The following is a 23,581-nucleotide window of genomic DNA, read 5'->3' as shown; positions in this document are numbered from 1 at the left end:
GGAGAGAAGAAGAGAAAGGAAGAGAAGAACAGAAGCAAGGAGAGAACGGAGAGAACGGAGAGGGAGAGGAGAGAAGAAGAAGAGTAGGAAGGAAGGAGAGAACAGAGAGGGAAATTGAGAAGAAAGGGAAGGACAGGAGGAGAGAGAAGAGAGGGAAGGAGAAAAAGGAGAGGGGAAGAGGAGAGAAGAAGAGAGATTTTTTAACAAAAAGCTTTGACCAAAAAGCTAACAGTGTTTAATAGTTGAACAGTTCTGAGGATCTGGAGAACTCAAACAGAGCAGGCTTTGGTTACAGCCCAGCACTAACACACCCAATTACACAGAGCAAGGCCTTGATGAGCAGTTCATTGGTTGAGCGGTATTAGTGCTGGGCTAAAACAAAACCTTGCACCGTCTGACAGACCCCTGACTCACCTCCCACAGTGACGTTTGTAACCTTTGACCCTCTGAAGCTCCGCCCCTCCCTGACAGCCTGGGCCAATCCGGTGCGTTCCAGCAGAGACCCCGCTCCTGATACGCCCAGCCAGGCCAACGCTCCCGAGGTCCTAAACACCACCACACTCTGCACCGCTCGACCGCTAGACGATAGTTTAATATATTAATCACACTCTGTACCTCTAGAGGATAGTTTAATATATTAATCACACTCTGTACCTCTAGAGGTTTAATATATTAATCACACTCTGTACCTCTAGAGGATAGTTTAATATATTAATCACACTCTGTACCTCTAGAGGTTTAATATATTAATCACACTCTGTACCTCTAGAGGATAGTTTAATATATTAATCACACTCTGTACCTCTAGAGGTTTAATATATTAATCACACTCTGTACCTCTAGAGGTTTAATATATTAATCACACTCTGTACCTCTAGAGGTTTAATATATTAATAACACTCTGTACCTCTAGAGGATAGTTTAATATATTAATCACACTCTGTACCTCTAGAGGATAGTTTAATATATTAATCACACTCTGTACCTCTAGAGGTTTAATATATTAATCACACTCTGTACCTCTAGAGGTTTAATATATTAATCACACTCTGTACCTCTAGAGGTTTAATATATTAATCACACTCTGTACCTCTAGAGGTTTAGGTATATTAATCACACTCTGTACCTCTAGAGGATAGTTTAATATATTAATCACACTCTGTACCTCTAGAGGATAGTTTAATATATTAATCACACTCTGTACCTCTAGAGGTTTAATATATTAATCACACTCTGTACCTCTAGAGGTTTAATATATTAATCACACTCTGTACCTCTAGAGGTTTAATATATTAATCACACTCTGTACCTAGAGGTTTAATATATTAATCACACTCTGTACCTCTAGAGGATAGTTTAATATATTAATCACACTCTGTACCTCTAGAGGTTTAATATATTAATCACACTCTGTACCTCTAGAGGATAGTTTAATATATTAATCACACTCTGTACCTCTAGAGGATAGTTTAATATATTAATCACACTCTGTACCTCTAGAGGTTTAATATATTAATCACACTCTGTACCTCTAGAGGTTTAATATATTAATCACACTCTGTACCTCTAGAGGATAGTTTAATTTATTAATCACACTCTGTACCTCTAGAGGTTTAATATATTAATCACACTCTGTACCTCTAGAGGTTTAATATATTAATCACACTCTGTACCTCTAGAGGTTTAATATATTAATCACACTCTGTACCTCTAGAGGATAGTTTAATTTATTAATCACACTCTGTACCTCTAGAGGTTTAATATATTAATCACACTCTGTACCTCTAGAGGTTTAATATATTAATCACACTCTGTACCTCTAGAGGTTTAATATATTAATCACACTCTGTACCTCTAGAGTATAGTTTAATATATTAATCACACTCTGTACCTCTAGAGGTTTAATATATTAATCACACTCTGTACCTCTAGAGGTTTAATATATTAATCACACTCTGTACCTCTAGAGGTTTAATATATTAATCACACTCTGTACCTCTAGAGGTTTAATATATTAATCACACTCTGTACCTCTAGAGTATAGTTTAATATATTAATCACACTCTGTACCTCTAGAGGTTTAATATATTAATCACACTCTGTACCTCTAGAGGTTTAATATATTAATCACACTCTGTACCTCTAGAGGTTTAATATATTAATCACACTCTGTACCTCTAGAGGAGAGTTTAATATATTAATCACACTCTGTACCTCTAGAGGTTTAATATATTAATCACACTCTGTACCTCTAGAGGTTTAATATATTAATCACACTCTGTACCTCTAGAGGTTTAATATATTAATCACACTCTGTACCTCTAGAGGTTTAATATATTAATCACACTCTGTACCTCTAGAGGTTTAATATATTAATCACACTCTGTACCTCTAGAGGTTTAATATATTAATCACACTCTGTACCTCTAGAGGTTTAATATATTAATCACACTCTGTACCTCTAGAGGATAGTTTAATATATTAATCACACTCTGTACCTCTAGAGGTTTAATATATTAATCACACTCTGTACCTCTAGAGGATAGTTTAATATATTAATCACACTCTGTACCTCTAGAGGATAGTTTAATATATTAATCACACTCTGTACCTCTAGAGGTTTAATATATTAATCACACTCTGTACCTCTAGAGGTTTAATATATTAATCACACTCTGTACCTCTAGAGGATAGTTTAATTTATTAATCACACTCTGTACCTCTAGAGGTTTAATATATTAATCACACTCTGTACCTCTAGAGGTTTAATATATTAATCACACTCTGTACCTCTAGAGGTTTAATATATTAATCACACTCTGTACCTCTAGAGGATAGTTTAATTTATTAATCACACTCTGTACCTCTAGAGGTTTAATATATTAATCACACTCTGTACCTCTAGAGGTTTAATATATTAATCACACTCTGTACCTCTAGAGGTTTAATATATTAATCACACTCTGTACCTCTAGAGTATAGTTTAATATATTAATCACACTCTGTACCTCTAGAGGTTTAATATATTAATCACACTCTGTACCTCTAGAGGTTTAATATATTAATCACACTCTGTACCTCTAGAGGTTTAATATATTAATCACACTCTGTACCTCTAGAGGTTTAATATATTAATCACACTCTGTACCTCTAGAGTTTAATAGTTTAATATATTAATCACACTCTGTACCTCTAGAGGTTTAATATATTAATCACACTCTGTACCTCTAGAGGTTTAATATATTAATCACACTCTGTACCTCTAGAGGTTTAATATATTAATCACACTCTGTACCTCTAGAGGTTTAATATATTAATCACACTCTGTACCTCTAGAGGTTTAATATATTAATCACACTCTGTACCTCTAGAGGAATATATTAATCACACTCTGTACCTCTAGTTTAATATATTAATCACACTCTGTACCTCTAGAGGTTTAATATATTAATCACACTCTGTACCTCTAGAGGTTTAATATATTAATCACACTCTGTACCTCTAGAGGTTTAATATATTAATCACACTCTGTACCTCTAGAGGTTTAATATATTAATCACACTCTGTACCTCTAGAGGTTTAATATATTAATCACACTCTGTACCTCTAGAGGTTTAATATATTAATCACACTCTGTACCTCTAGAGGTTTAATATATTAATCACACTCTGTACCTCTAGAGGTTTAATATATTAATCACACTCTGTACCTCTAGAGGATAGTTTAATATTTTAATCACACTCTGTACCTCTAGAGGTTTAATATATTAATCACACTCTGTACCTCTAGAGGTTTAATATATTAATCACACTCTGTACCTCTAGAGGTTTAATATATTAATCACACTCTGTACCTCTAGAGGATAGTTTAATATATTAATCACACTCTGTACCTCTAGAGGATAGTTTAATATATTAATCACACTCTGTACCTCTAGAGGTTTAATATATTAATCACACTCTGTACCTCTAGAGGATAGTTTAATATATTAATCACACTCTGTACCTCTAGAGGATAGTTTAATATATTAATCACACTCTGTACCTCTAGAGGTTTAATATATTAATCACACTCTGTACCTCTAGAGGTTTAATATATTAATCACACTCTGTACCTCTAGAGGATAGTTTAATATATTAATCACACTCTGTACCTCTAGAGGTATATTAATCACACTCTGTACCTCTAGAGGTTTAATATTAATCACACTCTGTACCTCTAGAGGTTTAATATATTAATCACACTCTGTACCTCTAGAGGTTTAATATATTAATCACACTCTGTACCTCTAGAGGATAGTTTAATTTATTAATCACACTCTGTACCTCTAGAGGTTTAATATATTAATCACACTCTGTACCTCTAGAGGTTTAATATATTAATCACACTCTGTACCTCTAGAGGTTTAATATATTAATCACACTCTGTACCTCTAGAGTATAGTTTAATATATTAATCACACTCTGTACCTCTAGAGGTTTAATATATTAATCACACTCTGTACCTCTAGAGGTTTAATATATTAATCACACTCTGTACCTCTAGAGGTTTAATATATTAATCACACTCTGTACCTCTAGAGGTTTAATATATTAATCACACTCTGTACCTCTAGAGGTTTAATATATTAATCACACTCTGTACCTCTAGAGGTTTAATATATTAATAACACTCTGTACCTCTAGAGGATAGTTTAATATATTAATCACACTCTGTACCTCTAGAGGATAGTTTAATATATTAATCACACTCTGTACCTCTAGAGGTTTAATATATTAATCACACTCTGTACCTCTAGAGGTTTAATATATTAATCACACTCTGTACCTCTAGAGAGTTTAATATATTAATCACACTCTGTACCTCTAGAGGATCTGTACCTCTAGAGGTTTAATATATTAATCACACTCTGTACCTCTAGAGGTTTAATATATTAATCACACTCTGTACCTCTAGAGGTTTAATATATTAATCACACTCTGTACCTCTAGAGGTTTAATATATTAATCACACTCTGTACCTCTAGAGGATATATTAATCACACTCTGTACCTCTAGAGGTTTAATATATTAATCACACTCTGTACCTCTAGAGGTTTAATATATTAATCACACTCTGTACCTCTAGAGGTTTAATATATTAATCACACTCTGTACCTCTAGAGGTTTAATATATTAATCACACTCTGTACCTCTAGAGGATAGTTTAATATTTTAATCACACTCTGTACCTCTAGAGGTTTAATATATTAATCACACTCTGTACCTCTAGAGGTTTAATATATTAATCACACTCTGTACCTCTAGAGGTTTAATATATTAATCACACTCTGTACCTCTAGAGGATAGTTTAATATATTAATCACACTCTGTACCTCTAGAGGATAGTTTAATATATTAATCACACTCTGTACCTCTAGAGGTTTAATATATTAATCACACTCTGTACCTCTAGAGGTTTAATATATTAATCACACTCTGTACCTCTAGAGGATAGTTTAATATATTAATCACACTCTGTACCTCTAGAGGTTTAATATATTAATCACACTCTGTACCTCTAGAGGATAGTTTAATATATTAATCACACTCTGTACCTCTAGAGGTTTAATATATTAATCACACTCTGTACCTCTAGAGGATAGTTTAATATATTAATCACACTCTGTACCTCTAGAGGATAGTTTAATATATTAATCACACTCTGTACCTCTAGAGGTTTAATATATTAATCACACTCTGTACCTCTAGAGGTTTAATATATTAATCACACTCTGTACCTCTAGAGGTTTAATATATTAATCACACTCTGTACCTCTAGAGGTTTAATATATTAATCACACTCTGTACCTCTAGAGGTTTAATATATTAATCACACTCTGTACCTCTAGAGGTTTAATATATTAATCACACTCTGTACCTCTAGAGGATAGTTTAATATATTAATCACACTCTGTACCTCTAGAGGATAGTTTAATATATTAATCACACTCTGTACCTCTAGAGGTTTAATATATTAATCACACTCTGTACCTCTAGAGGTTTAATATATTAATCACACTCTGTACCTCTAGAGGTTTAATATATTAATCACACTCTGTACCTCTAGAGGTTTAATATATTAATCACACTCTGTACCTCTAGAGGTTTAATATATTAATCACACTCTGTACCTCTAGAGGTTTAATATATTAATCACACTCTGTACCTCTAGAGGATAGTTTAATATATTAATCACACTCTGTACCTCTAGAGGTTTAATATATTAATCACACTCTGTACCTCTAGAGGTTTAATATATTAATCACACTCTGTACCTCTAGAGGATAGTTTAATATATTAATCACACTCTGTACCTCTAGAGGATAGTTTAATATATTAATCACACTCTGTACCTCTAGAGGATAGTTTAATATATTAATCACACTCTGTACCTCTAGAGGTTTAATATATTAATCACACTCTGTACCTCTAGAGGATAGTTTAATATATTAATCACACTCTGTACCTCTAGAGGTTTAATATATTAATCACACTCTGTACCTCTAGAGGATAGTTTAATATATTAATCACACTAAGTACCTCTAGAGGATAGTTTATTATATTAATCACACTCTGTACCTCTAGAGGATAGTTTAATATATTAATCACACTCTGTACCTCTAGAGGTTTAATATATTAATCACACTCTGTACCTCTAGAGGATAGTTTAATATATTAATCACACTCTGTACCTCTAGAGGTTTAATATATTAATCACACTCTGTACCTCTAGAGGATAGTTTAATATATTAATCACACTCTGTACCTCTAGAGGATAGTTTAATATATTAATCACACTCTGTACCTCTAGAGGTTTAATATATTAATCACACTCTGTACCTCTAGAGGTTTAATATATTAATCACACTCTGTACCTCTAGAGGGTAGTTTAATATATTAATCACACTCTGTACCTCTAGAGGTTTAATATATTAATCACACTCTGTACCTCTAGAGGTTTAATATATTAATCACACTCTGTACCTCTAGAGGTTTAATATATTAATCACACTCTGTACCTCTAGAGGTTTAATATATTAATCACACTCTGTACCTCTAGAGGATAGTTTAATATATTAATCACACTCTGTACCTCTAGAGGATAGTTTAATATATTAATCACACTCTGTACCTCTAGAGGTTTAATATATTAATCACACTCTGTACCTCTAGAGGTTTAATATATTAATCACACTCTGTACCTCTAGAGGTTTAATATATTAATCACACCTAATAAATTGGCCATGAGTGTACACTTTTGGTAAATTTTTTAGCTAGCTCTCTGTCTAATTGACCACTCAACAGCGCTAACACTAGCTAGCCACTTAATGTAACTTGTTTTCTCTAAGTGTATGTTAGCTAGCTAAGTTAGCCACTTAATGTAACTTGTTTTCTCTTAGTGTATGTTAGCTAGCTAAGTTAGCATCTTAATGTAACTTTTTTTCTCTAAGTGTATGTTAGCTAGCTAAGTTAGCCATGTTATGAATAAAACTACCATCTTCTGTAGACATCAGGGTCAGATTTGAGAGCGCTAGTTAGCTCCAAAAGTGGTTATAGCTCCGACTGCATGCTGACAGTGGTAGTGAATTCAGAGGCCATTCAGTGGCTAGCTACACTACAAACATAATTTTTACCAGTTTCCCGTTAAGCACTTATAATGGCTGTCCACCACAACATAACAGAGAGTTTCCTGATTGACAGTCTGTGTTTAATTTCATTGTGTATCAGAAACACAGTCTAAATTCACTTCAATGTGTATCAGAAACACACTCAATTCACTTCAATGTGTATCAGAAACACAGTCTCAATTCAATTCAATGTGTATCAGAAACACAGTCTAAATTCACGTCAATGTGTATCAGAAACACAGTCTCAATTCACTTCAATGTTTATCAGAAACACAGTCTCAATTCATTTCAATGTAAATAATCACCTGCTCCAAACCCCCTGCAGGTCCTGGAACCCCGGGGCTCTCTGGAGGTAGGGCGCCACCTGCAGAATGGGAGGAGGAAGTACACCGTCAATTCACGACTACAGACTGGTGTTCATTACAGAGAACTACAATGGATAATAACCTGATAACTACTACAGACTGGTGTGGATAATAACCTGTTAACTGACTGGTGTGGATAATAACCTGTTAACAGACTGGTGTGGATAATAACCTGTTAACTACTACAGACTGGTGAGGATAATAACCTGTTAACAGACTGGTGTGGATAATAACCTGTTAACAGACTGGTGTGGATAATAACCTGTTACCAGACTGGTGTGGATAATAACCTGCTAACTACTACAGACTGGTGTGGATAATAACCTGTTAACAGACTGGTGTGGATAATAACCTGTTAACAGACTGGTGTGGATAATAACCTGTTAACAGACTGGTGTGGATAATAACCTGTTAACTACTACAGACTGGTGTGGATAATAACCTGTTAACAGACTGGTGTGGATAATAACCTGTTAACAGACTGGTGTGGATAATAACCTGTTAACAGACTGGTGTGGATAATAACCTGTTAACTACTACATACTGGTGTTGATAATAACCTGTTAACAGACTGGTGTGGATAATAACCTGTTAACAGACTGGTGTGGATAATAACCTGTTAACAGACTGGTGTGGATAATAACCTGTTAACTACTACAGACTGGTGTGGATAATAGCCTGTTAACAGACTGGTGTGGATAATAACCTGTTAACAGACTGGTGTGGATAATAACCTGTTAACTACTACAAACTGGTGTGGATAATAACCTGTTAACAGACTGGTGTGGATAATAACCTGTTAACAGACTGGTGTGGATAATAACCTGTTAACTACTACAGGCTGGTGTGGATAATAACCTGTTAACAGACTGGTGTGGATAATAACCTGTTAACAGACTGGTGTGGATAATAACCTGTTAACTACTACAGACTGGTGTGGATAATAACCTGTTAACTACTACAGACTGGTGTGGATAATAACCTGTTAACAGACTGGTGTGGATAATAACCTGTTAACATACTGGTGTGGATAATAACCTGTTAACAGACTGGTGTGGATAATAACCTGTTAACTACTACACCCTGGTGTGGATAATAACCTGTTAACAGACTGGTGTGGATAATAACCTGTTAACTACTACAGACTGGTGTGGATATTAGCCTGTTAACAGACTGGTGTGGATAATAACCTGTTAACTACTACAGACTGGTGTGGATAATAACCTGTTAACTACTACAGACTGGTGTGGATAATAACCTGTTAACAGACTGGTGTGGATAATAACCTGTTAACTACTACAGACTGGTGTGGATAATAGCCTGTTAACAGACTGGTGTGGATAATAACCTGTTAACTACTACAGACTGGTGTGGATAATAACCTGTTAACAGACTGGTGTGGATAATAACCTGTTAACAGACTGGTGCGGATAATAACCTGTTAACAGACTGGTGTGGATAATAACCTGTTAACAGACTGGTGTGGATAATAACCTGTTAACTACTACAGACTGGTGTGGATAATAACCTGTTAACAGACTGGTGTGGATAATAACCTGTTAACTACTACAGGCTGGTGTGGATAATAACCTGTTAACAGACTGGTGTGGATAATAACCTGTTAACAGACTGGTGTGGATAATAACCTGTTAACAGACTGGTGTGGATAATAACCTGTTAACTACTACAGACTGGTGTGGATAATAACCTGTTAACAGACTGGTGTGGATAATAACCTTGTCACGTTCTGACCATCGTTCGTGTGTGTTTTCCTTGTTTTAGTGTTGGTCAGGACATGAACTGGGTGGGCATTCTATGTTGGATGTCTTGTTTGTCTATTTCTATGTCTGGCCTGATATGGTTCTCAATCAGAGGCAGGTGTTAGTCATTGTCTCTGATTGGGAACCATATTTTGGTAGCCTGGGTTTCACTGTGTGTTTGTGAGTGATTGTTCCTGTCTATGTGTTTTCACCAGATAGGCTGTTTAGGTTTTCGTTACGTTTATTGTTTTTGTAGTGTTTGTGTTTAGTGTGTTTTTCATTAAACATGAATCGCAATAATCACGCTGCATTTTGGTCCGACTCTCCTTCTCATACGGAAAACCGTTACAGAATCACCCACCACCAACGGACCAAGCAGCGTGTCAACAGGCAGCAACAGCAGCGTAAAGAGGAATGGACATGGGAGGACGTTTTGGATGGCAAGGGCTGTTACACTTGGGAGGAGATACTGGCTGGAAGAGATCGCCTCCCATGGGAACAGGTGGAGGCACTTAGGAGAGCTGAGGCAGCCGGAGAGAGGATCCGGCGATATGAGGGAACACGGCTGGCAAGGAAGCCCGAGAGGCAGCCCCAAAAATTTCTTGGGGGGGGGCTAACAGGGAGTATGGCTACGCCAGGTAGGAGACCTGCGCAAACTCCCTGTGCTTACCGGGGGGCTAGAGAGACCGGGCAGGCACCGTGTTATGCTGTGGTGCGCACGGTGTCTCCAGTGCGGGTGCATAGCCCGGTGCGGTACATTCCAGCTCGGCGCATCGAGCCAAGTGCCATGAAGCCGGCTCTACGCAGCTGGTCCCCAGTGCGTCTCCTTGGGCCGGCTTACATGGCACCAGCCTTGCGCTCGGTGTCTCCGGTTCGCCTGCATAGCCCAGTGCGGGCTATTCCACCTCGCCGCACTGGCAGGGCGACCGTGAGCATTCAACCAGGTAAGGTTGGGCAGGCTCGGTGCTCAAGAGCTCCAGTGCGCCTGCACGGTCCGGTTTTTCCAGTACCACCTCCACACCCCAGCCCTCCGGTAGCAGCTCCCCGCACCAGGCTTCCTGTGCGTGTCCTTGGCCCAGTACCACCAGTGCCAGCACCACGCATCAGGCCTACAGTGCGCCTCGCCTGTCCAGCGCTGTCGGAGCCCTCCTCCTCTCCAGCGCTGCCGGAGTCTCCCGCCTGTTCAGAACTGCCAGTCTGCAAGGAGCTGCCAGTCTGCAAGGAGCTGCCAGTCTGCAAGGAGCTGCCAGTCTGCAAGGAGCTGCCAGTCTGCATGGAGCTGCCAGTCTGCATAGACCTGCCAGTCTGCATAGAGCTGCCAGTCTGCATAGAGCTGCCAGTCTGCAGGGAGCTGCCAGTCTGCAGGGAGCTGCCAGTCTGCAAGGAGCCGCCAGAGCTGCCAGTCTGCAGGATGCCGCCAAAGCTGCCAGTTTGCAAGGAGCCGCCAGAGCTGCCAGTCTGCAAGGAGCCGCCAGAGCTGCCAGTTAGCATGGAGCAGCCAGAGCCGCCAGTCAGCATGGAGCAGCCAGGGCCGCCAGTCAGCATGGAGCAGCCAGGGCCGCCAGTCAGCATGGAGCAGCCAGGGCCGCCAGTCAGCATGGAGCAGCCAGGGCCGCCAGTCAGCATGGAGCAGCCAGGGCCGCCAGTCAGCATGGAGCAGCCAGGGCCGCCAGTCAGCATGGAGCAGCCAGGGCCGCCAGTCAGCATGGAGCAGCCAGAGCAGCCAGTCAGCATGGAGCAGCCAGTCAGCATGGAGCAGCCGGAGCTGCCAGTCAGCATGGAGCAGCCAGAGCTGCCAGTCAGCATGGAGCAGCCAGAGCTGTCAGTCAGCATGGAGCAGCCAGTCAGCATGGAGCAGCCAGAGCTGCCAGTCAGCATGGGGCAGCCAATCAGCATGGAGCAGCCAGAGCTGCCAGTCAACCAGACTCTTCCAGATCTGCCAGTCGACCAGACTCTTCCAGATCTGCCAGTCGACCAGACTCTTCCAGATCTGCCAGTCGACCAGACTCTTCCAGATCTGCCAGTCGACCAGACTCTTCCGGATCCGCCAGTCAGCCAGGATCTTCCGGATCCGCCAGTCAGCCAGGATCTTCCGGATCCGCCAGTCAGCCAGGATCTTCCAGAACCGCCAGCCAGCCAGGATCTGCCGGATCCAACCACCTGCCTGAGCTTCCTCTCAGTGCTGAGCTTCCTCTCAGTGCTGAGCTACCCATCAGTCCCGAGCTACCTCTGTCCCGAGCTGTCCTTCTGTTCCGAGCTTCCCCTCTGTCCCGAGCTGTCTCTTAGGAGGGTCACCTATCTAGGGACGCTAAGGAGGTGGACAAAGACTATTATGGAGTGGGGTCCACGTCCAGCGCCAGAGCCGCCACCGCGGACAGATGCCCACCCACACCCTCCCCTATAGGTTTAAGTTGTGCGTCCGGAGTCCGCACCTTGGAGGGGGGGTACTGTCACGTTCTGACCATCGTTCGTGTGTGTTTTCCTTGTTTTAGTGTTGGTCAGGACGTGAACTGGGTGGGCATTCTATGTTGGATGTCTTGTTTGTCTATTTCTATGTCTGGCCTGATATGGTTCTCAATCAGAGGCAGGTGTTAGTCATTGTCTCTGATTGGGAACCATATTTAGGTAGCCTGTGTTTCACTGTGTGTTTGTGGGTGATTGTTCCTGTCTATGTGTTTTCACCAGATAGGCTGTTTAGGTTTTCGTTACGTTTATTGTTTTTGTAGTGTTTGTGTTTAGTGTGTTTTTCATTAAACATGAATCGCAATAATCACGCTGCATTTTGGTCCGACTCTCCTTCTCATACGGAAAACCGTTACAAACCTGTTAACAGACTGGTGTGGATAATAACCTGTTAACTACTACAGACTGGTGTGGATAATAACCTGTTAACAGACTGGTGTGGATAATAACCTGTTAACAGACTGGTGTGGATAATAACCTGTTAACTACTACAGACTGGTGTGGATAATAACCTGTTAACAGACTGGTGTGGATAATAACCTGTTAACAGACTGGTGTGGATAATAACCTGTTAACTACTACAGACTGGTGTGGATAATAGCCTGTTAACAGACTGGTGTGGATAATCACCTGTTAACTACTGTGTGCGTGTGTGTGTGTGTGTGTGTGTGTGTGTGTGTGTGTGTGTGTGTGTGTGTGTGTGTGTGTGTGTGTCTGTACCCAGGCTATAGTGTCGTCCTCTAGACTGCTGGTCGGGTCAGAGCTGCTCTCCTCCAGAATCACCTGCAGCAGCAACTCAATGGACTCTTCTGGGAGACACACACACACTTTTAATATACACACACACACACACACACACACACACACACACACACACACACACACACACCGCAAACTGCACATTGTTAATATACACACACACTATCATCCTCAACATCACAGGTACACACACACACACACACACACACACACACACACACACACACACACACACACACACACACACACACACACACACACACACACACACACTGTCAACACACACACACACACACTGTTAATACACACACACACACACTCGGTCTCCTACCTTTGATGGTAGCCGGCCGGTCAGGCAGGATGAAGACTCTGGGTCTGTGTGTGGAGCTGATGGTGGAGGGGGACAGGCCAGAGGATGTACCCGCTGATAGGCTGCCCTGGCTGGGGTGAGGGGCGGACCAGGGTGGGGGTCTGGTTGTCCTGAGCCTGGGGAACGACTGTGTGGAAGAGATTGGTTGTGTTGTGGTTGTGGATGGTTGTTTCGTGGTCAGTGGTGGTTGTGTTGTGGTTGTGGATGGTTGTGTTGTGGTTGTGGATGGTTGTGTTTTGGTTGTGGATGGTTGTTTCGTGGTCAGTGATGGTTGTGTTGTGGTTGTGGATGGTTGTTTCGTGGTCAGTGATGGTTGTGTTGTGGTTGTGGTAGTGACCACAGGACTGGTTGTGACGACAGAGTAGAGGGGAGTTGTGTTCGGACCACTGGGAGAGGTCAGAGCTGTTGGGGTCGGGGTCAAAACAGAATGGTCAGGATGGGTGGCGGTGTGTTCCTGGATAGGATTGAGTGGTGAGGGGGGGGACACCGCGGTTGAGGAGAGTACAGGTGTCTGTGAGAGAGGTGTGTGTGCAGGTGACATGTCCAACAAAGGTGTGTGTGTTTGGATGGTGTGTGTAGCGTGTGTGTCTTCAGGTGTGTGTGTAGCGTGTGTGTGTGAGAGCAGGGGTGTGTCCGTCTCTGGCCATTGTGATTCACTGTCCGTCGTCGTGGTGCTGGTCGTCGTGGTAACCAGTAGAGGTTGATCAGGGGTCAGAGGTGAGGCGATGGTCTGGACTACATCTCCCAGAGGCAGCTCTGCTGTGGTGAATGGAGAGGAGATGAAGGGATTTGTAGTCCCGTTGTAGTCTCTGTCTCTGTCAGGACTGAGGGGTGAGGAAGAGGAGGAGAGGGGTGAGTCAGGGTGGGTATGGAGGAGAGGAGAGGAAGAGGAGGAGGAGGAGGAGGAGAGGGGTGAGTCCGGGAGGGTAGGGAGGAGAGGAGAGGAAGAGGAGGAGGAGGAGGAGGAGGAGGAGAGGGGTGAGTCATGAAGGGTAGGGAGGAGAGGAGATGAAGAGGAGGAGGAGGAGGAGAGGGGTGAGTCATGGAGGGTAGGGAGGAGAGGAGAGGAAGAGGAGGAGGAGGAGGAGAGGGGTGAGTCATGGAGGGTAAGGAGGAGAGGAGATGAAGAGGAGGACGATGAGGAGGAGGAGAGGGGTGAGTCATGGAGGGTAGGGAGGAGAGGAGAGGAGGATGAGGAGGAGGACAGGGGTGAGTCAGGGGGGAGAGAAGAGGAAGAGGAGGAGGAGGAGAGGGGTGAGTCAGGGGGGAGAGGAGAGGAAGAGGAGGAGGAGAGGTATGAGTCAGGGAGGAGAGGAGAGGAAGAGGAGGAGGAGGAGGAGGAGTGGGGTGAGTCAGGGAGGGAAGGGAGGAGAGGAGAGGAAGAGGAGGAGGAGGAGGAGAGGGGTGAGTCAGTGAGGGTGTTTGGGGGGGTGTGTGTGGGGTGTGTTAGGATGGGAGGAGTCAGAGTGATTTGTGATGTTAGAGTGTTTGAGGGAGATAGAGATCCACTAGTAATGTCTGTCTCTAAAGAGAATGATGAATCCGTTCCACTGTTGATTTCTGTCCTGGTTGTCTGTCTTTGATTACTTCTGTCTGGATCCGGAGAGGAGGATGTTGGTGTTCGACTAGTAATGTCTGATTCAGGTAGCCCCTCAGTCACAGGTCCGCTGGTCTGACTCAAGGTGTTCTCAGAGGTGACCTTTAACCCCTCAGGGTCAGGGGTCATCCCAGGTCCCCTCTCACCCCACCCTACTCTGACGCTCCTGGTGCTCCTCCCCCCAGGGGGCCGGCCCCACTCCGTCAGCCCAGCCAGGGTGTATCGTTGTGGGGTTAGGGTCCGGCCAGGCTTTCCTGGGCCTGCTAGAGGGCTGGAGGTCAGAGAGAGAGGGAGACGCAGGGCTCTGGGGAGGGAGATGGATGGGTCTCTGTGAGAGGTGTGTTGGTCTGTGGGTGAATCTGTAGGTGAGTGTGTGTGTTGGTCTGCAGGTGAGTCTGTGGGTGAGTGTGTGGGTGAGTGTGTGGGTGAGTGTGTGGGTGAGTCTGTGGGTGAGTGTGTGGGTGAGTGTGTGGGTGAGTCTGTGGGTGAGTGTGTGGGTGAGTGTGTGGGTGAGTCTGTGGGTGAGTGTGTGGGTGAGTCTGTGGGTGAGTCTGTGGGTGAGTGTGTGTGTTGGTCTGTGGGTGAGTGTGTGGGTGAGTCTGTGGGTGAGTCTGTGGGTGAGTGTGTGGGTGAGTCTGTGGGTGAGTCTGTGGGTGAGTCTGTGGGTGAGTCTGTGGGTGAGTCTGTGGGTGAGTCTGTGGGTGAGTGTGTGGGTGAGTGTGTGGGTGAGTCTGTGGGTGAGTGTGTGGGTGAGTGTGTGGGTGAGTCTGTGGGTGAGTCTGTGGGTGAGTGTGTGTGTTGGTCTGTGGGTGAGTCTGTGGGTGAGTGTGTGGGTGAGTCTGTGGGTGAGTGTGTGTGCTGGCCTGTGGGTGAGTGTGTGGGTGAGTCTGTGGGTGAGTGTGTGTGCTGGTCTGTGGGTGAGTGTGTGTGTTGGTCCGTGGGTGAGATGTGTGTGTCCGTGTGTGTGTTCATTCCGGCAGGGTCCATGGGTAAGGTGTGTGTGTCAGTGTGTGTGTCCGTGTGTGTGTTCATTCCGGCAGGGTCGTACCCTGTAGTGACGTGGTCAACAGACTGAGGAGTTCCAGACATATCCCTTCTATTGTCTGGTTCTTCCTCAGGAAGCAGGGGGACTTCCCTATCGGCGTGCCCAGCCACGGTGAGGCCCGCCTGGGGAGAGGACCGGGTTGACGGCCACTGTAGGGTGGGGGTAGAACCAGGGATCCAGTCCAACTCTAAATCTCCCACAAAGCTTTCAGATGGTTGAAGACTGCCCTCATCAACCCTCTCTCCCATCTCTCCCCCATCACCCCTCCCTCCCATCTCTCCCATCTCTCCCATCTCTCCCCTCTCACCCCTCCCTCCCATCTCTCCCCTCTCTCCCCTCTCTCCCATCTCTCCCCTCTCTCCCCTCTCTCCCCTCTCTCCCCCATCACCCCTCCGTCCCGTCAGAGTCAACATGTATTTGTTCCGGGCAGTTCCGTTGAAGCTTTCGGAGCGTTGGACTGAAGACACACCCATCCAAGGGCCTTGACGCTCCGAGGAATTCCAGTCGGCTTCCTGACCTGGAAACCGCAGGAACACACACACACACACACACACACACACACACACACACACACACACACACACACACACACACACACACACACACACAGACCTTAAACAACGGCCCATAATCATGTCGGGAAAACAATCACCAGTCACCATAGTAACAGCATAGACAGATTCACAAAGCTTCTCAGAGTTAGATCTAGAATCAGCAATTAGAGCTCTGGTCAACAGTAGTATACCACTATATAGAGAATAGGGCTCTGGTCAACGGTAGTCCACTATATAGAGAATAGGGCTCTGGTCAACGGTAGTCCACTATATAGGGAATAGGGCTCTGGTCAACGGTAGTCCACTATATAGAGAATAGAGCTCTGGTCTATAGTAGTACCACTATATTGGGAATAGGGCTCTGGTCAACAGTAGTCCACTATATAGAGAATAGGGCTCTGGTCTATAGTAGTACCACTATATAGAGAATAGGGCTCTGGTCAACGGTAGTCCACTATATAGAGAATAGGGCTCTGGTCAACGGTAGTCCACTATATAGGGAATAGGGCTCTGGTCAACGGTAGTCCACTATATAGAGAATAGAGCTCTGGTCAACGGTAATCCACTATATAGGGAATAGAGCTCTGGTCAACAGTAGTCCACTATATAGGGAATAGGGCTCTGGTCTATAGTAGTACCACTATATAGGGAATAGAGCTCTGGTCAACGGTAGTCCACTATATAGGGAATAGGGCTCTGGTCAACAGTAGTCCACTATATAGAGAATAGGGCTCTGGTCAACGGTAGTCCACTATATAGGGAATAGAGCTCTGGTCAACGGTAATCCACTATATAGGGAATAGAGCTCTGGTCAACAGTAGTCCACTATATAGGGAATAGGGCTCTGGTCTATAGTAGTACCACTATATAGGGAATAGAGCTCTGGTCAACAGTAGTCCACTATATAGGGAATAGGGCTCTGGTCTATAGTAGTACCACTATATAGGGAATAGAGCTCTGGTCAACAGTAGTCCACTATATAGGGAATAGGGCTCTGGTCAACAGTAGTCCACTATATAGGAAATAGAGCTCTGGTCAACAGTAGTCCACTATATAGAGAATAGGGCTCTGGTCATTGGTAGTCAACTATATAGAGAATAGAGCTCTGGTCAACAGTAGTCCACTATATAGAGAATAGGGCTCTGGTCAACGGTAGTCCACTATATAGAGAATAGGGCTCTGGTCAACAGTAGTCCACTATATAGAGAATATGGCTCTGGTCTATAGTAGTACCACTATATAGGGAATGGGGCTCTGGTCTATAGTAGTACCAGTATATAGGTAATAGGGCTCTGGTCAACAGTAGTCCACTATATAGGTAATAGGGTCTCTAAGGTCAGGGTGTGACTATATAGGGAATAGAGCTCTCTCTCTAAGGTCAGGGTGTGACTATATAGGGAATAGAGATCTCTCTCTCTAAGGTCAGGGCGTGACTATATAGGGAATAGAGCTCTCTCTCTAAGGTCAGGGCGTGACTATATAGGGAATAGAGATCTCTCTCTAAGGTCAGGGTGTGACTATATAGGGAATAGAGCTCTCTCTCTAAGGTCAGGGTGTGACTATATAGGGAATAGAAAGGGCTCTCTAAGGTCAGGGTGTGACTATATAGGGAATAGAGCTCTCTCTCTAAGGTAAGGGCGTGACTATATAGTAGTCCACTATATAGGGAACAGGGTACCGTTTGTTCCCATGACTAACCTGTATAGAACAGCTGTAAGTTGTGTTGAGAGCTGGTGGGTCTCAGGACCCTCCAGGTGACTACAGCTTTACTAATGCCCAGGAGGAGAGCCCTCTGCCCGGCCACCAACCCCCGCTGCTCCCCGCTGGCTCCACAGAGCCTCTGACCCCCGGTCCACAGACACCCGCTCCAGCCGTACTGTCCTGTTAGCAGGGACACCTATAACCCAGGTCACTACATAGACTATATAGACTATATAGACTACAGGCCTACTGATAGACTATATAGATTACAGGCCCACTGATAGAAACATACCTTCTACAGTCAATCAACTATATAGACTACAAGCCTACTGATAGACTATATAGACTACAGGCCTACTGATAGACTATATAAACTACAGGCCTACTGATAGACTATGTAGACTACAGGCCTACTGATAGACTATATAGACTACAGGCCTACTGATAGACTATATAGGCTACAGGCCTACTGATAGACTATATAGACTACAGACCTACTGATAGACTATATAGACTACAGACCTACTGATAGACTATATAGACTACAGGCCTACTGATAGAAACATACCTTCTACAGTCAATCAACTATATAGACTACAAGCCTACTGATAGACTATATAGACTACAGGCCTACTGATAGACTATATAGACTACAGGCCTACTGATAGACTATGTAGACTACAGGCCTACTGATAGACTATATAGACTACAGGCCTACTGATAGGCTATATAGACTACAGGCCTACTGATAGACTATATAGACTACAGGCCTACTGATAGACTATATAGACTACAGGTCTACTGATAGACAATATATAGACTGCAGGCCTACTGATAGACTATATAGACTACAGGCCTACTGATAGACTATATAGACTACAGGCCTACTGATAGACTATATAGACTACAGGCCTACTGATAGACTATATAGACTACAGGTCTACTGATAAGACTATACAGACTACAGGCCCTACTGATAGACTATATAGACTACAGGCCTACTGATAGACTATATAGACTACAGGCCTACTGATAGACTATATAAACTACAGGCCCTACTGATAGACTATATAGACTACAGGCCTACTGATAGACTATATAGACTTCGCGCCTACTGATAGACTATATAGACTACAGGCCTACTGATAGACTACATGCCTACTGATTGACTATATAGACTACAGGCCTACTGATAGACTACAGGCCTACTGATAGACTATATAGACTACAGGTCTACTGATAGACTATACAGACTACAGGCCCTACTGATAGACTATATAGACTACAGTCCTACTGATAGACTATATAGACTACAGGCCTACTGATAGACTACAGGCCTACTGATAGACTATATAGACTACAGGTCTACTGATAGACTATACAGACTACAGGCCCTACTGATAGACTATATAGACTACAGACCTACTGATAGACTACAGGCCTACTGATAGACTATATAGACTACAGGCCTACTGATAGACTACAGGCCTACTGATAGACTATATAGACTACAGGCCTACTGATAGACTACAGGCCTACTGATAGACTATATAGACTACAGGTCTACTGATAGACTATACAGACTACAGGCCCTACTGATAGACTATATAGACTACAGTCCTACTGATAGACTATATAGACTACAGGCCTACTGATAGACTACAGGCGTACTGATAGACTATATAGACTACAGGTCTACTGAGAGACTATACAGACTACAGGCCCTACTGATAGACTATATAGACTACAGACCTACTGATAGACTACAGGCCTACTGATAGACTATATAGACTACAGGCCTACTGATAGACTATATAGACTACAGGCCTACTGATAGACTATATAGACTACAGGCCCTACTGATAGACTATATAGACTACAGGCCTACTGATAGACTACAGGCCTACTGATAGACTATATAGACTACAGGCCTACTGATAGACTATATAGACTACAGGCCTACTGATAGACTATATAGACTACAGGCCCTACTGATAGACTATATAGACTACAGGCCTACTGATAGACTATATAGACTACAGGCCTACTGATAGACTACAGGCCTACTGATAGACTATATAGACTACAGGCCTACTGATAGACTACAGGCCTACTGATAGACTATATAGACTACAGGCCTACTGATAGACTATATAGACTACAGGCCTACTGATAGACCATATAGACTACAGGCCTACTGATAAATAATAAATAAACAGGGACGTTCCATACCTGTTATAACCTGTCTAGGACAATAAACAGGTACATTCCAAACCTGTTATAACCTGTCTAGGACAATAAACAGGGACATTCCATACCTGTTATAACCTGTCTAGGACAATAAACAGGGACGTTCCATACTTGTTATAACCTGTCTAGGACAATAAACAGGGGCGTTCCATACCTGTTATAACCTGTCTAGGACAATAAACAGGGACATTCCATACCTGTTATAACCTGTCTAGGACAATAAACAGGGACGTTCCATACCTGTTATAACCTGTCTAGGACAATAAACAGGGACGTTCCATACCTGTTATAACCTGTCTAGGACAATAAACAGGGACATTCTATACCTGTTATAACCTGTCTAGGACAATAAACAGGGACATTCTATACTTGTTATAACCTGTCTAGGACAATAAACAGGGACATTCTATACCTGTTATAACCTGTCTAGGACAATAAACAGGGACATTCTATACCTGTTATAACCTGTCTAGGACAATAAACAGGGACGTTCCATACCTGTTATAACCTGTCTAGGACAATAAACAGGTACATTCCATACCTGTTATAACCTGTCTAGGACAATAAACAGGGACGTTCCATACCTGTTATAACCTGTCTAGGACAATAAACAGGGACGTTCCATACCTGTTATAACCTGTCTAGGACAATAAACAGGGACATTCTATACCTGTTATAACCTGCCTAGGACAATAAACAGGGACATTCTATACTTGTTATAACCTGTCTAGGACAATAAACAGGGACATTCTATACCTGTTATAACCTGTCTAGGACAATAAACAGGGACATTCTATACCTGTTATAACCTGTCTAGGACAATAAACAGGGACGTTCCATACCTGTTATAACCTGTCTAGGACAATAAACAGGGACGTTCCATACCTGTTATAACCTGTCTAGGACAATAAACAGGTACATTCCAAACCTGTTATAACCTGTCTAGGACAATAAACAGGTACATTCTATACCTGTTATAACCTGTCTAGGACAATAAACAGGGACGTTCCATACCTGTTATAACCTGTCTAGGACAATAAACAGGGACGTTCCATACCTGTTATAACCTGTCTAGGACAATAAAGTCAACGACTTATAGAAGTAAACGTTTCTAAAAGTCAACCACTGTCACTCCGCCACCTCCCCACCAACAAAAAACAATATGATTGAGGACATTGGCAAGTAGCCTAGTGACTAGAGCGTTGGACTAGTAACCCGAAAGGTTGCTAGATCGAATTCCCCGAGCTGACAAGGTAAAAACCTGTCGTTCTTTCCCTCAAACAAGACCGTTAACCCACTGTTTCTAGACCGTCATTATAAATAAGAATTTGTTTTTAATTGACTCGTTAAATAAAGGTTAAAAAAACAACAACAACAACAAAAGAAAGAAAGAAATCCGACCCTCTCCTCCTCTGGCCTCTCCTGTAATCTAATTAGTTTGGTTTAACAGGCCGGGCGCTATAAACGTCAGCCGCATTCCTCAGCATATAGAGAGGTAGATACAGTGACCCACTCTCATACTGTACTCAACTCTCAGACAAAAAAAAGTTGTCTATGAACAACACGAATGAACCATGTTGTCCCAGGAGTGTAGCCCCAGTCATCAGACCTACTGTACAGAAACAGCATTTTGGTTAACAATCTAAAGATTTTTTTAAAAAACGCAACATTTTAGGGTTTAAATACCTAAATCCTTTCTCACTGCTTCCAGGGTTCAGATCAGGACTATCCACACACCTATTGTCTGACACAATTGTCAAATAAATGTATATATATATATATATATATAAAGACAAAATATGTCATGTCTTACCTGTGGTGAAAATGAAGAGAAGTAGAAGTCCCAACCCCGACCAAGAGATGTGTAGCCGCCGCATCTTGTGTCTGTACACATCTCAGTGACAGTCGGTCCAATAATTCCATCCAGACAGCTGAGGTCAGGAGAGAGCTGTGCGCTGCGTAATCGTTACCAGTCCTCAATCTGCCCAAACACTCGCTGACAAAACCAAGACAAGAGAAAACCTTGATTTCACTTCCCCCCCCTCTCACTTTTCTCCTCCCAGCCGAGTCTCCCGACCATCCCAGAGAAGAGAAGTGAACAAGGCTGGAATTCCCCGCCCCATTTTTTCCACTCTCTCTCTCTGTCCCTCTCCAACGGAAACCGGAGTGTTGTCAGCGGGAAAGACAGCCTGTAAATGAGACGCACGGGGCGTGTTTGTGTCTGTGTGCATGGAGGTGCTCTGCGTGTGTGTGTGTGTGTCTGTGTGTGTGTGAAAGCGAGAGAGGCAGAGAGAGAGAGAGAGAGAGTAGTGGCAGTAGTACTAGGGTAGAGCCAACATCAGTCCTCCCGGCGTTTCCCGTGGTGTGTGTGGGGGAGGGGGGGGGGGGGGAGACAGGCGGACTACAGTGATCGCCACAAGAGGCGCGCTGCTCTGTTTTAATTAACACACAGTTTAAACGGTGAGCAGGAAGCTGTTAGCTTTTAATGGGACAGGAACAGATGACAGAGCAGGTAATGAGTGTTTTAATGGGACAGGAACAGATGACAGAGCAGGTAATGAGTGTTTTAATGGGACAGGAACAGATGACAGAGAAGGTAATGAGTGTTTTAATGGGACAGGAACAGATGACAGAGCAGGTAATGAGTTGTTTAATGGGACAGGAACAGATGACAGAGCAGATAATGAATGTTTTAATGGGACAGGAACAGATGACAGAGCAGGTAATGAGTGTTTTAATGGGACAGGAACAGATGACAGAGCAGGTAATGAGTGTTTTAATGGGACAGGAACAGATGACAGAGCAGGTAATGAGTGTTTTAATGGGACAGGAACAGATGACAGAGCAGGTAATGAGTGTTTTAATGGGACAGGAACAGATGACAGAGCAGGTAATGAGTGTTTTAATGGGACAGGAACAGATGACAGAAAAGGTAATTAGTTGTTTAATGGGACAGGAACAGATGACAGAGCAGGTAATGAGTGTTTTAATGGGACAGGAACAGATGACAGAGCAGGTAATGAGTGTTTTAATGGGACAGGAACAGAT

General features: G+C 43.1%; 1 protein-coding gene across 2 annotated transcripts in view; it reads right to left on the bottom strand.

Moving 5' to 3' along the window:
• Positions 1-15,400, bottom strand: part of LOC139394239 (uncharacterized) — a 31,149-nt gene extending 15,749 nt beyond the window's left edge. The window contains exons 1-4 of one of the 2 annotated variants that reach the window (XM_071142263.1): positions 13,348-15,400; positions 12,978-13,063; positions 7,975-8,033; positions 415-578 (exon numbers count right to left, since the gene is read on the bottom strand). In XM_071142263.1, the coding sequence (XP_070998364.1) occupies positions 415-578; positions 7,975-8,033; positions 12,978-13,063; positions 13,348-15,112 (2,074 nt within the window). In that variant the 5' untranslated portion in view covers positions 15,113-15,400. Of the gene's footprint in view, positions 1-414; positions 579-7,974; positions 8,034-12,977; positions 13,067-13,347 lie in introns of both variants that reach the window. The other variant, XM_071142262.1, reaches the window with a different exon arrangement.
• Positions 15,401-23,581: the final 8,181 nt, after the last annotated feature.

The sequence above is a fragment of the Oncorhynchus clarkii genome, unplaced genomic scaffold (genome assembly GCF_045791955.1).
Source record: "Oncorhynchus clarkii lewisi isolate Uvic-CL-2024 unplaced genomic scaffold, UVic_Ocla_1.0 unplaced_contig_358_pilon_pilon, whole genome shotgun sequence".
In the NCBI taxonomy this organism is placed as follows: Eukaryota; Metazoa; Chordata; class Actinopteri; order Salmoniformes; family Salmonidae; genus Oncorhynchus; species Oncorhynchus clarkii.
Note: the sequence above shows the minus strand (reverse complement) of the source record. Positions and strands in the feature narration are given on the sequence as shown.